We start from the raw sequence: 11,220 nt of genomic DNA on the forward strand, positions 1-11,220 counted from the left end.
CATAGATTATTTAGGAACAGAGGGAGTATAATTTAAGAATATTGAGTTGAGAAACTTTCATAGGAGGTGTTCTTATATGTCTAGAATCAACCATTTGATGTGGTAAAATGTTTATCAAAAAAGAAAGATAGGATATTAGTCTTTTCTTAAAACATTTTTTAAAATATTAGTTTGTAAAATAAATAAATTGTGAAATAAATATCACTATTATAATTATATAAATAAAATATGGATCACTCCTCTCATTTTATATGAAAGTTCATAAAATGATTAAGTACGTACTATATGAGAATAAGTTCAACTGAACTATAAGAAGTTTCTCAATAAGTAAGCTTATATGTCTAACATAACATAGGTAATGCAGTAGCACATAGGTAATGCAGCAGCACATAGATATTTTTTGAGAAGTTGTTATGACTAAAGGAATGAATAAGAAAAGTCACTGGAATAAAATGTGGACACGGCTTAATAGTAAGAGCAAGCTACACGAAAACCCCAAATTCTCATTACAAATTAGATATTATAAGCTTAACGTGAAGAAGTAGGCATATAATACCAAATTAAACAGCATAAGATAAGCATAACGTGGAGAGGTAGGCATATAAACGTTTGGTATGGCTGTTATATCTGTTTTTCAAGACTTTATACTATACGCTTTCATATATTGACCTAAATCAGTTCATTCAATTTACCTATTCTCACAAGAAATCCCATGACTCAAAAAACATAATAGTACTCTATATTTGTTTTATGACGCCTGTTCCTTTCAGATTTTTTTTTTCAATAAAAAAGGTTGACTAATTAACTATTATAGAAAAATGTTTCAAACTCGAATCAAAAGGTTTCTGGTCGCTAACTTGACCGAACAAGAATGTTCTTAATTACAAAGACTGAAGGATGTTCCAGTTTAATGGAAAATATGATATAAACTTGGGCGCATATAACCAACAAAGAACATACAAAATTATGTTAGTAGACTTGAAGTTATTGTCTAGGTTATCCGTTATTAGTTATATAATTTTAACTAATATTAGTTTAGGATGTTTGCTCTTCGTAAAATAAAATTTAATAAAAACTAGGTGAATACGAACACAAACTAACTAAGGTTTAGTAAAAGTTCTAAACTGTTGATGTTAGAAAAGTTCAACTTGGATGTAATAATAGAAAGAAAAAGGTTCAGTTTGATAAGAATCATAAGATGCTCGTTGACAAAATAAAAAGATGTTATGCTCTCTGACGTTCAGACGATATTGTGAGCATATATTGATAGAATAGGATGTATAAAATGTCAAATACTCGGAAGATGAAATCACAGTTACCGCAAAAAGCAAAACATGTAGCAAACATCTTATAACTTGCTCACATTAGGTCTTTGAAACTGAATTTTATACCGTCACATTTTCATACACAATAGACATAATAGAACTATCAACTCTCACATCAAAAAAAAAAACTAAAAAGCAAAGACTTTTTCCAGTGGTCTGCTCTCAGCATAAGTTTATAATTTAGAGTGACATCTACAAATCATCTATAGTGAAATTATGAAACATCTAACTTTTCAGGGAATAACGACCAATATTACTATACCATAACAAAATTCCTTATTATCAAGGGTATGATACTAACTGGTATATCCTTATTGACTATAAGAGAGCTGGCTAGTGATCAAAGTTCAATATGGACCATGTGACAGGCCCGGTCTTAAATGGGGGTGGTCAGTACTGAAGTCCAGGGACCTAACTTACTTGTTAAAAAATCATATAAAAGCAGCCCATTCTGAATTCTTTACAAAATAAAAATAAAAGGCCAATTCATCTTTATTCTTAAGAGATATAGAAAATTTCAGTCCCTACTCAATCTTCAGTTAAAATGGAATTTATGTAGATAAATATCTACGTAAATTATAAGGGCTATTTAGCTGTAGAGCATGCAGGACAATTAAATAATTATATTCAAGGTATTTTTATCTTATCTAAAAATATCAGGTACTTTTAGTACTTTTGAAAACAGTATACCAAAAAAAGATATTTAAGGAAAGATTGTTTTGTAAAGACGACAAATAAAAAAATGTCATAAATTTAGAGAAAGAAACTAATTGAAGCTGAATACGTTCAAGAAAAAAAAATTGGACTTGAATAGTTTGGTAAATAATCAGTTAATAAAAAATAACTTAAAAATAAAACAAAACAAAACAGAGAGGATCCATCGAATCACCCGGGAAAATATTGAAGAGCTCCCTGCGTCTGACTTGTTCCCCTCTCCCCCCATCGCACTCCGTTTCATTCTTCTCCAATCCTCTCTAAATAATATTCACTCAAACCACCGATTCGATCGAGCTTTGCGATTTCGCGAAGGAGAATCCGCAATGTCGTGGCTGAGATCGGCGGTTCACAAAGCCGTCGAAGTCGGCGGGACCGGGAAGAACAACCTCACCCGCACCGTTCGCAACTACGCCGATTCCGTCGTCCTCACCGCCGGCAACGCCGTTTCCGAAGGCGCCAAACTCATCCACGATCGCATCGTACGTAAACTCCAGATTTGTCGTATATTCCGATTTTGATTTCTCCTAAACCGCCCGCCGATGTGTGTTGATTTTCAGGGATCGAGGAACGTGAAGAGCTTTAGCCTCGAGGTGAAGCGACTAGAGGAGGTCTCGGTTTCGTCCCGAGGCGGCGAGAGAGTGCAGCTGCTGAGGAGGTGGCTCGTCTCTCTTAGAGAGGTCGAGAGAATGTCTCTCGATCAGATTCAACCTAGCTCCGAAGAAGCCAAGGATTTCACCGCCGTGAGTGATTCAATCGCACATTGTCTTTGGTCATCGCGGCTTTAGCAGTTTTAGGCTAATGAATCTCGTTTGTGAAAATTGGAATAGGTTTATTACGTTGATCCTGGTCTTCCCGGTGAGCCGATGACGTTCAGAGATGTGTTTCTTCACAGTGAGGCTCTTGAAGGGATGGTATTGTCTATGGTAAGTTTGATAGTACCAACGTGGGAGTTGGTATAATGCTTGGATTACCTAGCAAGAGTCTATAGAGTCATTGATTCTTTGGGAGAGGTCTGCTCTCCCAAAGAGAATAATTTTAACATGTTCTGGAGAAGAAATAAAATTTCATTCAGAAAAAAAGTTAGATAGTGCAAATCTAAGAATTAAGATTAGATTCACTGAACCACACGGTGGTGGTCTAGTGGTAGACAGGCTCCAGAGTGCTAAGCAACTTAGGTTTGAAGGCACCCCGCTACACTTCATCTTGTGGTCACGCGGATATGAGACCGTGCTTTAGGTCTCATTTGATTACCCGTAGTGAGAGTCTATCCGTGGACCAAACCAATTTTTTGGGATTAGTCTGGCCTCTCCATGGGCCAGGGATACCCCAAAGTTAAAAAAAAAAAAATAGATTCACTGTTTGATTATAAAGTAATGCAATAGCGATATAGGTTGACCTTTTTATTGTTTATGCAACTGAGTTTTAGTTTTTTTCTGTGTGAATCAGATTCTGGAAGCACCAAATGAGGAAGAAGTCCAGATGCTTCTGGAACTGTTTGGGTGATGCTTTCTCTTTCCATTGAAAGTTGTAATTTTAGTTATTTTACGGGTATAAGAAAACTTGCATTTGAGCTCATATGGTCATTGGTTGATACATACAGGCTCTCTTTGTCAGGAGAGAAGGAAGTCCACGAGGCAGTGATACAAAGTGTGCAGGACTTGGCAGCGGTGTTTTCCAAATACAAGGATGAAGTTCTGGTAAGGATGTGTTAGATTTTGCAAAATATAGGTGTTTTGTTACGTAGACTCTGTTGCTAGCTTGCAAGATGAATAATGCCACATGATTGAAATGTCCTTCAACAAACCATTAGAGATCTTGCACTTCGTAATGCCTCTTTCTCTTCCTCTTTTTTTCTAGGCAAAGCGCGAGGAACTTTTGCATTATGTCCAAGATGCAATTGGAGGGCTTAAAATCAGTGCTGATCTTGCAAGGTATTATTGGATCACTCTCTGAATTTTCCTCGCTGAAGCTTTGCGTGGAGTTTTAACAATGTCCTAGTCTTATAATTTTACTTTCTCTCGTTTTAATTCTCATTTGTGTCTGTCTCAGAATAGATACTGAAGCCCAAGCTCTGATGGAGAAACTTGATAAAACGAAGGTCAAGGTTCTTGAGAAGACTTCAAATGGAGAAAGTTCAAAAACCGCTGGAACCAATGCTGCATCAACCGAGGTGAGATTGTCTGTCTCTACTTTCATTGCCTTATTGTTCGCTCTGAGCCTTCTTCACATTAGATCTGATATCGGATTTCCACCTATCGTTGCTTTTACTAATCTTGTATAGAACGGTGCTTAATTATTAATATGTTGATTATATTTTTTTCACTATAAAATGAAAGGAACTACATAAGAAAATCTTTGTTGCATTGCTTTGTTTCCCAAGTATCTTCATGATTTTTCGATGCATTTCTGGATCATGTACTGAATAATTTGGGTTGCTACAGGCTCTCCGTGAAATTCTTGAGCAGGTTCGCACTTTTTCGAAGCTAGAAGCACTGTTGCTGAAGAAAAAATCATTAAGAAATGGTGATTCCCCTCAACACCACAGTGAGAAGGTAAAAACTGCACACAACTCTGAACTTTTGCCGCTTCTGTTGGTTTGTTTGTAACTGTCTCGTACATAAATTTTTTACCATAAAGACTGATTATTAGCTTGTTTTCTAATACTGGGATACAAATATTTATTTGGCAAGATTTTACCTCTGTTCTTTAATTATTGCCTTGATGTCACTAGTGTACGACCTCATATACCTAATTTCGCATTTAAATGTTGTTTTGGTGTTAAAATCCGGGTAAAATATAACTAAGTTCATTCTGTATTTTGGAGGTTGATAAACTGAAAGTTCTGTCAGAATCTTTACTCAATTCTACCTCAAAAGAAGAAAAACGAATTGTGGATCATAGGTGAGAGCAAATGTAACCTGATAATTCTAAAAGCTATCTACTTCATGTACTATCATAGTTCACATGTATATTTGTTTCCGTATAATAGCAGAAGCCAGAAAGAAGAAGCTCTTAGCTATCGACTTTCCAAAACTGATGAAGTCAGCCAGCGGGAGAAGGTTTGCACTTTGCAGCCCCTAATCCCTTTGTCCTTGTTAATGAAATATTATCTCAGTCGCTTTGTATTACATGTTCTTATTATAGACAAATATGACTTTCAGGATGTAGCTGCAGAATTAAAAAAACTTGAGATTATGAAGGAAGATCTTGAAGCTGAGTTGAAAAGGGTAACGTCCATAAGAACTTATCCCAGAGCAACTTACTGAACTAGTAGAGATCTAGATTTGTAGGTCACATTACAGAGTTCGCGTATTTTTTGAAGGTCAACACCTCAATAACATCTGCCCGGGCTCGCCTTCACAATGCTAGAGAAGAAAGAGAGCAGTTTGATAATGCAAGTAATGAAATACTTATGCACCTGAAGTCAAAGGTACCTAATGACTTAATTCTTATTAAGGAGATGAATCATACGCAGTATCATATAAGTATAGTAGTTCGTGATGTTTGGCTGGCTTACGGTGTAGGAAGACGAGCTAACTCGCTCGATAGGTTCATGCCGAGTAGAGGCAGATGTTGTAAATAAGTGGATCAAGTTTTTGGAAGATACCTGGATTATCCAGTCTAAATTTGCTCAACAAAAGGAAATACAAGTGAGGTACGTCTTATCTCCACTAATAATACTTCTTCCTTAATTACTTTGCATGTGATCCGTATTTTTTCTTTCCTTTCACCATGGATCGATATTCTAGAGGGGAGATGGAGAGATATGGTGATCATTTCATAGACCTGATTGTTCAACTCCTCTCTTTCTACAAGGTAATTCTATATGTTTAGCCCAAAATTAGTGCCTGTTTTATCATGATTAACTGATTCCACCTCCAACCATGTCGGAACCTTATGCCGAATGAATTTCACTTGGTTAATGACTGTAAGGTAAAGGTTATGCTCACATTCTTATTTTTAATATCAACTCAGGAACAACTGGACCCTTCTATTCCCAAGGTCAGAAGAGTCGTCGAACTTTTGGAACCCAGTAAAGGGTAACGTACCACTTCTCTGTTCCTGTACAATTTTATTTTGACCAAAGTTAGGCTGATAGCTCTCTATTTGGTCTGTGTATGGGGAAATTTCAGGTTAGAAGCAGAAGTAAAGACAGAGGATAAGGATGCAAAGCCAATCGATTCTAGAAAAAAACTTGAGAAGGAGTATCTGGACCTCGAAGCTAAGGTACTTTTCTTTGACATGTAGACCACCTCTCTCAATCTGAGTAATAAAACAGACATTCCTAAGCTTTACTCCAACTACAGAGACAAGAAAGTGTCACACATGTTTCTTCTCTCCATGTCCTTTTTCCGTATTCTATGTTCTGATTCTTCTTTATTAAATTTATCAGTTTGTCACAACATTAAGTGTGGTTGATGCGATGAAAAAGCCATTCTATTCACAGACGGAAGGTATCTCCAGGTAAAAGTTACAAAAAACTAACCATTCATCTTTAGACGCTATGATAGTTATATCCAGCTATGGATGGAGAATCTAAAATCAACTTTGTTTCTTTATATCGAGCTTAAGACATAACTCTCTCCTGGTTTGGTGTTATATGATCCAGGAAAGACGACAAAAGAGTGAAAGAACTATTTGAGGCATTGGACAAAACAAAAGAAGAGTTTGAGTCTATCGAACGCCCGCTTCTAGATATTGAGTCTCCTTCGAGAACCTCTTCTTCTTCTTCTTCACGCTCCCCGTCCCTGAAAATGATACCCGAGGTTCCACTTTCTTTCACAGTCCAGAAAGAATTTGATGGTGTTGAAACTCCAGACAGTAAAAAAGGGTCTTCAGAGAAGGAAGACCCGGCGAAGAAGCAGCTGGAGTTGGAACTTGACGACGGAGAAGAGTCCTTGGCTGATGAAATCAACGACTGGGAATTCGACGCTCTTGATGACACTCACATCAAAAACCAATAGCTAACTCAAATTTGCAAAGGTAATCCACTTGAGCTCATACTTAATCAGCTACAAGAACCTTTTTGTAATGAAAGTATAATCAGAGGGTGTAATGTCAAACTAATTTTATTCCATTTTGTTTTGTTATATCAGATGATGGAGGAAGAGGGGGGAATATGTCTATTACTATTTAACTAACTCAAAGGTTATGACTTTCCAGAGCTTTGAAATATATAAAGGAAACTGTAAGTTATTTTCTTGTTTTTGAAATTCTAATTTGAAATATGATCAAATGTAGATATATATTACTAAGCCTCACAGTAAGTTCAAAATGAAACTTATTGTATTGTATATCTTTACCTCTCCCGGTATGTTTTTGTTTTTTCTTCGCCGGAGATAAGTTTTTGTTTTTCTTACTTCTATATCTTTTCCTTACATTATGTTCTTCATTTCATATTTTTAACATTGTTGTCGTAAAATATTTTTCCTGGACAACTATGGGGACAAATGTTCTTGCGTTATGATGTTTAACGTCACATCAGTGTTTTTCCAAAAAAAAACATCTTCTGCATCAAAAACATCCATCCAAAAAAGGAGAGAATACAAAAACTACGTGAGTATATAATAGGAGTCACTACAGTTAAAAAATCAACGAGAAGAAACTTCTTACTTCAGATGAGTCACTACCGTTAGCACTACCATGCAGCGAATCATATCTGCTAAACCAGTTACGATCGGCTCTGATGCCGACGAGGTCTTTCCCCTTGCCGGCTCCCTCCTGCTGAAATCTTTACAACTGATCTATCATCGGCTACGCGGGAAGGTTACAATTAGCCTAATGGACTTTGTTCAATGTTAAACCCAGATTATGACTAACCCTCTTTTCCAAAAAATAAAGCCCATATTTTCAAAGCCTGAAAATGCTTCTTTTTTGAGATTCCAAGTTGAGATTCGAACTACGATCGTATGTCATCATTACATGAAATGAAACTCCTTTTTTTTGGTCAATACATGAAATGAGAGTATTATGTAGCAGTTTTTAAGGAAGCATTTTTTAAGAAAAAAAAAGACAAATTTTGATAAATAATTGATATACTCTCTTTAACTCTCTTTTGTCTCTATTCCAATCCAATTCTTTCTCTATATGAGAGTAAAGATATATCTTCATATCATTCACATAGTTAACGTTCTCATCAACGTTTCATTCAACCTCTGACAACATTTTGTTGCTTTCTTATTTCCTTTGGTGGCTTTCACACCGTCGAAAGAAAAATAAAATGAAGGGACGTATGTTTTGCGCTTCGCAAGCATCGACAGCCATATGTTCAAGCATGGACCACATTCCAAAACCAACCACCACCACCTTCGTCGTCGACGATGAAAAACTCAGCGACAGAGTTATCGACCGCCACAACCCAATCATTAAAGATGGCCGGAGATCCTCCGTCGACGACTATATCAGAATACCCGCTTCCCCCGCCGACGGAGAGATTAGTAACAAAACACTAGAGATCTACAAGGGCAGGAGGAGCGTCACTGCCCGAAAAAGCACCGGCGGTGGTGGTAGCGGAGGTGGAGCCGCGGCGTTGTTGAAGCTCATTACAAATGACCTCAGCTTGGCTAGGAAGAGTTTCAGCTGTGTAGCGAGACCCTCAAGTGACTTTGTCAAAACCCCTCCTGGTTCTACTAGGTATCTTTTGGGATCCGAACCGGTTTCTCTGACCGGGTCTACGGGTCAGGATACGGTGGCTCATAAATCTCCTGCTGTTGAAGAGATAAAGCCGTCAATGGAGGAGAAGACTAGTGGTGGTGGTTCAGACCAGGTAAGGTGTTTTTTAGCCTGATAAGTGACATATATGTAAATAAATGGTGGTAAGAGGGTAATGAGTAGAGTTTCATTTTGTTGGAGCAGGTCGTTGTTCTCAAAGTGTCTCTCCACTGTAGAGGCTGTGAAGCAAAAGTTAGGAAACATCTGTCCAGAATGCAAGGTAGATTATAATTCCTTCATTCACGGGAATGCCACTTCTTTCTTTTTTAGTTAGATACTTTCAAAATGTTCCGGTTTACAAGCCGGTCTGGTTCGTCATTTGAAACCGGTTATGGATGCTATAATAAGACTAGAACTAACGAACTTGAGTCATGTGTAGGTGTAACATCATTCAACATAGATTTTGCTGCAAAGAAAGTGACTGTGACCGGTGACATCACTCCCTTGGGAATATTGGATAGCATCTCAAAGGTTAAAAATGCTCAATTCTGGACAGCTCCAACCCTCCCAACTCCAACACTCCCAATGCCAAATCTGAAAACTCCAAATCCCTAGTTTACTTTTTTACAGTCTTATCTCTCTCAGTTGTTGTAAAGTCGATAGTAAAATTTCAAACTTTACTGCACCTACTTTTCGTTAGAACCGCTTGGCAGGTTTCATTATGAGACTACACCTCTGCTTTATGCAGTCATCTTATGATACTTAAACATGTCATTACATGTTTGCATTTTTCACAAATGTTTTTAGTATTAATTGATAGGTACTATGTAACTTTCTAGAGCGATCAAAGACTTCTCTACGCACTCTCTCTTATCACTAGCTATGCTATGACTTCATCTTCCAAAAAAGTGAGGAAGAGCAAAATTGAGAAAGCAAAAGCTATAAGCAATTGCTGCGTGTAATATAGATACCATTAAACACCTGTTGAAATTGAAGTAACAAACAAGCAAAGCCAATCATGATTCATGACACTACTAATCAAATACAGACGTGGGGGTTGTACCACAAAATTTCTATCAACTGGTTTTACTCAAGAAACAACACAAGACTCACGTTTGTCCTTAAACCTATGAAGAGAAAAGATAACTCGTTAACATTCAGAGAACAAACAAGCAAGCAAATGCATCAAGTTGCCATGTTTTCACTACTTTCCTAGACCTAAAGATCTCAAAGAGGTACAAGATCATTAAGACTCCCGTGCAGACAGAGTAGAGAGCAGCAACATTATCACATTCAAAAATACACTGCAAAAGATTCAAACTCTCATGGATCAAGATTCAACACCAACTACAACCATCTAAACCCTCAAGGAAAGTCTTAACAACCATCATCACCTCCCATTCAACCCTTAGTTCCAGCCATCTCTCGCTGCGCCTTCTCCGCGAAAAGCTTCTTAGCAACCATATTATCCATAAAATACTCTCTATAAGGATGATTCCTGGGAACAAGCCTCCTAAACTTCTCAAACTGCTTCTCCGCCTCGCCGCCCTTCTTAAGAAGCGTGTATATAATCCCCTGGCACAGATACGGCCTAAAATCCCTCGGCTCCTCCTTCACCAGCTCCTGATAAAGCTTCAGCGCCTCCTCATGCTTCCCTTCGAGCACCCGAATCTGCGCAACCAACAGCTTAAAATCCCTAAGATCCTTCACATCCTTCTTGCACCTCACCATCGCCTCGCGAATCCTCTCCTCCACGGCCTTTAGATCGTCTCCCGAATCGGAGTAGGCCATGGCGAGGCCGTGGTAGGCCTCGACGCGGAGAGGATCCTTGGCTATGATCTCCTCGAAGGCGGTTTTGGCGGAGTCTGAGTCTCCGCTGTGGGATAAGACGTTGGCTTTCAAGATCGGCCATTCTTTCTCATTCGGTTCTAGATCTATTAGCCTATTGATTAGATCTATTGCTTCTAGAAGCTTGCGGGATTTGATTCTTACCTCCATCAGCGAGCGGAGGGCGGAAACGTCGTCGGGGTGGGAGGATAGGTGCGTTTCGAGGGATGTCTCTTCTTCTTCCAGCGAAACGGTGGCGTTTTGGTGGTTTAGGGATTCTACTGAGGGAGTTAGGGGAGATGCGATCGCTGGAGGGGGTTTGAGGTGGAGGTTCGCGAGGAGGAGGGCGGAGGCGGCGGTGAAGGTGACGCATGTGGATTTGAGGATACGGGAAGGTAGTGATGGTTTCGATGAGGAAGAAGCTCTGATGGAAGCGCGTTTGAAGGAAAGTGACGAAGGTTTTTGGGGGGATGATGAAGGGGATTGAGTGAGGGAGAGGTGGATTGGGTGTTGATTGAGGTGTAGCTTCCCTAGAGACTCCATGGTTGGTTGCGAAATGTGCAGAGAGATAGAGAGATAAACCCTAGAAACCCTACAGTGAGATCGAGGAAGAAGATCAAAAAGGCTTGAGACTTTCGAGTGTGCTTGCGAGATACGACGGCGTTTCGAAGAGAAAGACGTCCCGAGCTTTGGCCTTTGT

General features: G+C 38.6%; 3 protein-coding genes across 4 annotated transcripts; 2 read left to right on the top strand and 1 right to left on the bottom strand.

The window, feature by feature from the left end:
* The first annotated feature begins 2,060 nt into the window (after positions 1–2,060).
* Positions 2,061–7,557, top strand: LOC103865593. Of its 2 annotated transcripts, none has more exons than XM_009143402.2 (19): positions 2,061–2,521; positions 2,600–2,782; positions 2,870–2,965; positions 3,489–3,541; positions 3,643–3,739; positions 3,900–3,973; positions 4,092–4,212; positions 4,484–4,594; positions 4,867–4,943; positions 5,032–5,101; positions 5,204–5,269; positions 5,365–5,472; positions 5,567–5,697; positions 5,792–5,858; positions 6,018–6,082; positions 6,176–6,269; positions 6,436–6,506; positions 6,652–7,025; positions 7,139–7,557. In XM_009143402.2, exons 1-18 carry the CDS (start codon positions 2,366–2,368, stop codon positions 7,004–7,006), a joined length of 1,995 nt encoding a protein of 664 aa, XP_009141650.1. In that variant the 5' UTR covers positions 2,061–2,365; the 3' UTR covers positions 7,007–7,025; positions 7,139–7,557. The 2 variants fall into 2 exon arrangements, with proteins under 2 accessions (XP_009141650.1, XP_009141653.1); XM_009143405.2 differs by having other exon boundaries at positions 2,066–2,521; positions 5,035–5,101.
* A 269-nt stretch (positions 7,558–7,826) lies between these two features.
* Positions 7,827–9,528, top strand: LOC103865594 (protein SODIUM POTASSIUM ROOT DEFECTIVE 2). The gene is made up of 3 exons (XM_009143406.3): positions 7,827–8,808; positions 8,898–8,973; positions 9,133–9,528. Exons 1-3 carry the CDS (start codon positions 8,263–8,265, stop codon positions 9,306–9,308), a joined length of 798 nt encoding a protein of 265 aa, XP_009141654.1. The 5' UTR covers positions 7,827–8,262; the 3' UTR covers positions 9,309–9,528.
* Positions 9,529–9,753: 225 nt separating this feature from the next.
* Positions 9,754–11,171, bottom strand: LOC103865595 (protein SLOW GREEN 1, chloroplastic). The gene has a single exon (XM_009143407.3). The coding sequence runs from the start codon at positions 11,061–11,063 to the stop codon at positions 10,095–10,097; it is 969 nt and encodes a 322-aa protein (XP_009141655.1). The 5' UTR covers positions 11,064–11,171; the 3' UTR covers positions 9,754–10,094.
* Positions 11,172–11,220: the final 49 nt, after the last annotated feature.

The sequence above is a fragment of the Brassica rapa genome, chromosome A04 (genome assembly GCF_000309985.2).
Source record: "Brassica rapa cultivar Chiifu-401-42 chromosome A04, CAAS_Brap_v3.01, whole genome shotgun sequence".
Taxonomy (NCBI): Eukaryota; Viridiplantae; Streptophyta; class Magnoliopsida; order Brassicales; family Brassicaceae; genus Brassica; species Brassica rapa.

What these genes read in the sequence shown, in the direction of transcription:
- LOC103865593 (XM_009143402.2), top strand. Translation starts at nt 2,366, where the DNA reads ATGTCGTGGCTGAGATCGGCGGTTCACAAAGCCGTCGAAGTCGGCGGG. An exon ending in AAGTCAGCCAGCGGGAGAAG is followed by an intron (nt 5,102 to 5,203) that starts GTTTGCACTTTG and finishes TATGACTTTCAG; the next exon opens with GATGTAGCTGCAGAATTAAA. An exon ending in TTATGCACCTGAAGTCAAAG is followed by an intron (nt 5,473 to 5,566) that starts GTACCTAATGAC and finishes CTTACGGTGTAG; the next exon opens with GAAGACGAGCTAACTCGCTC.
- LOC103865594 (XM_009143406.3), top strand. Translation starts at nt 8,263, where the DNA reads ATGAAGGGACGTATGTTTTGCGCTTCGCAAGCATCGACAGCCATATGT. An exon ending in GTGGTGGTGGTTCAGACCAG is followed by an intron (nt 8,809 to 8,897) that starts GTAAGGTGTTTT and finishes TTGTTGGAGCAG; the next exon opens with GTCGTTGTTCTCAAAGTGTC. An exon ending in ACATCTGTCCAGAATGCAAG is followed by an intron (nt 8,974 to 9,132) that starts GTAGATTATAAT and finishes AGTCATGTGTAG; the next exon opens with GTGTAACATCATTCAACATA.
- LOC103865595 (XM_009143407.3), bottom strand. Translation starts at nt 11,063, where the DNA reads ATGGAGTCTCTAGGGAAGCTACACCTCAATCAACACCCAATCCACCTC.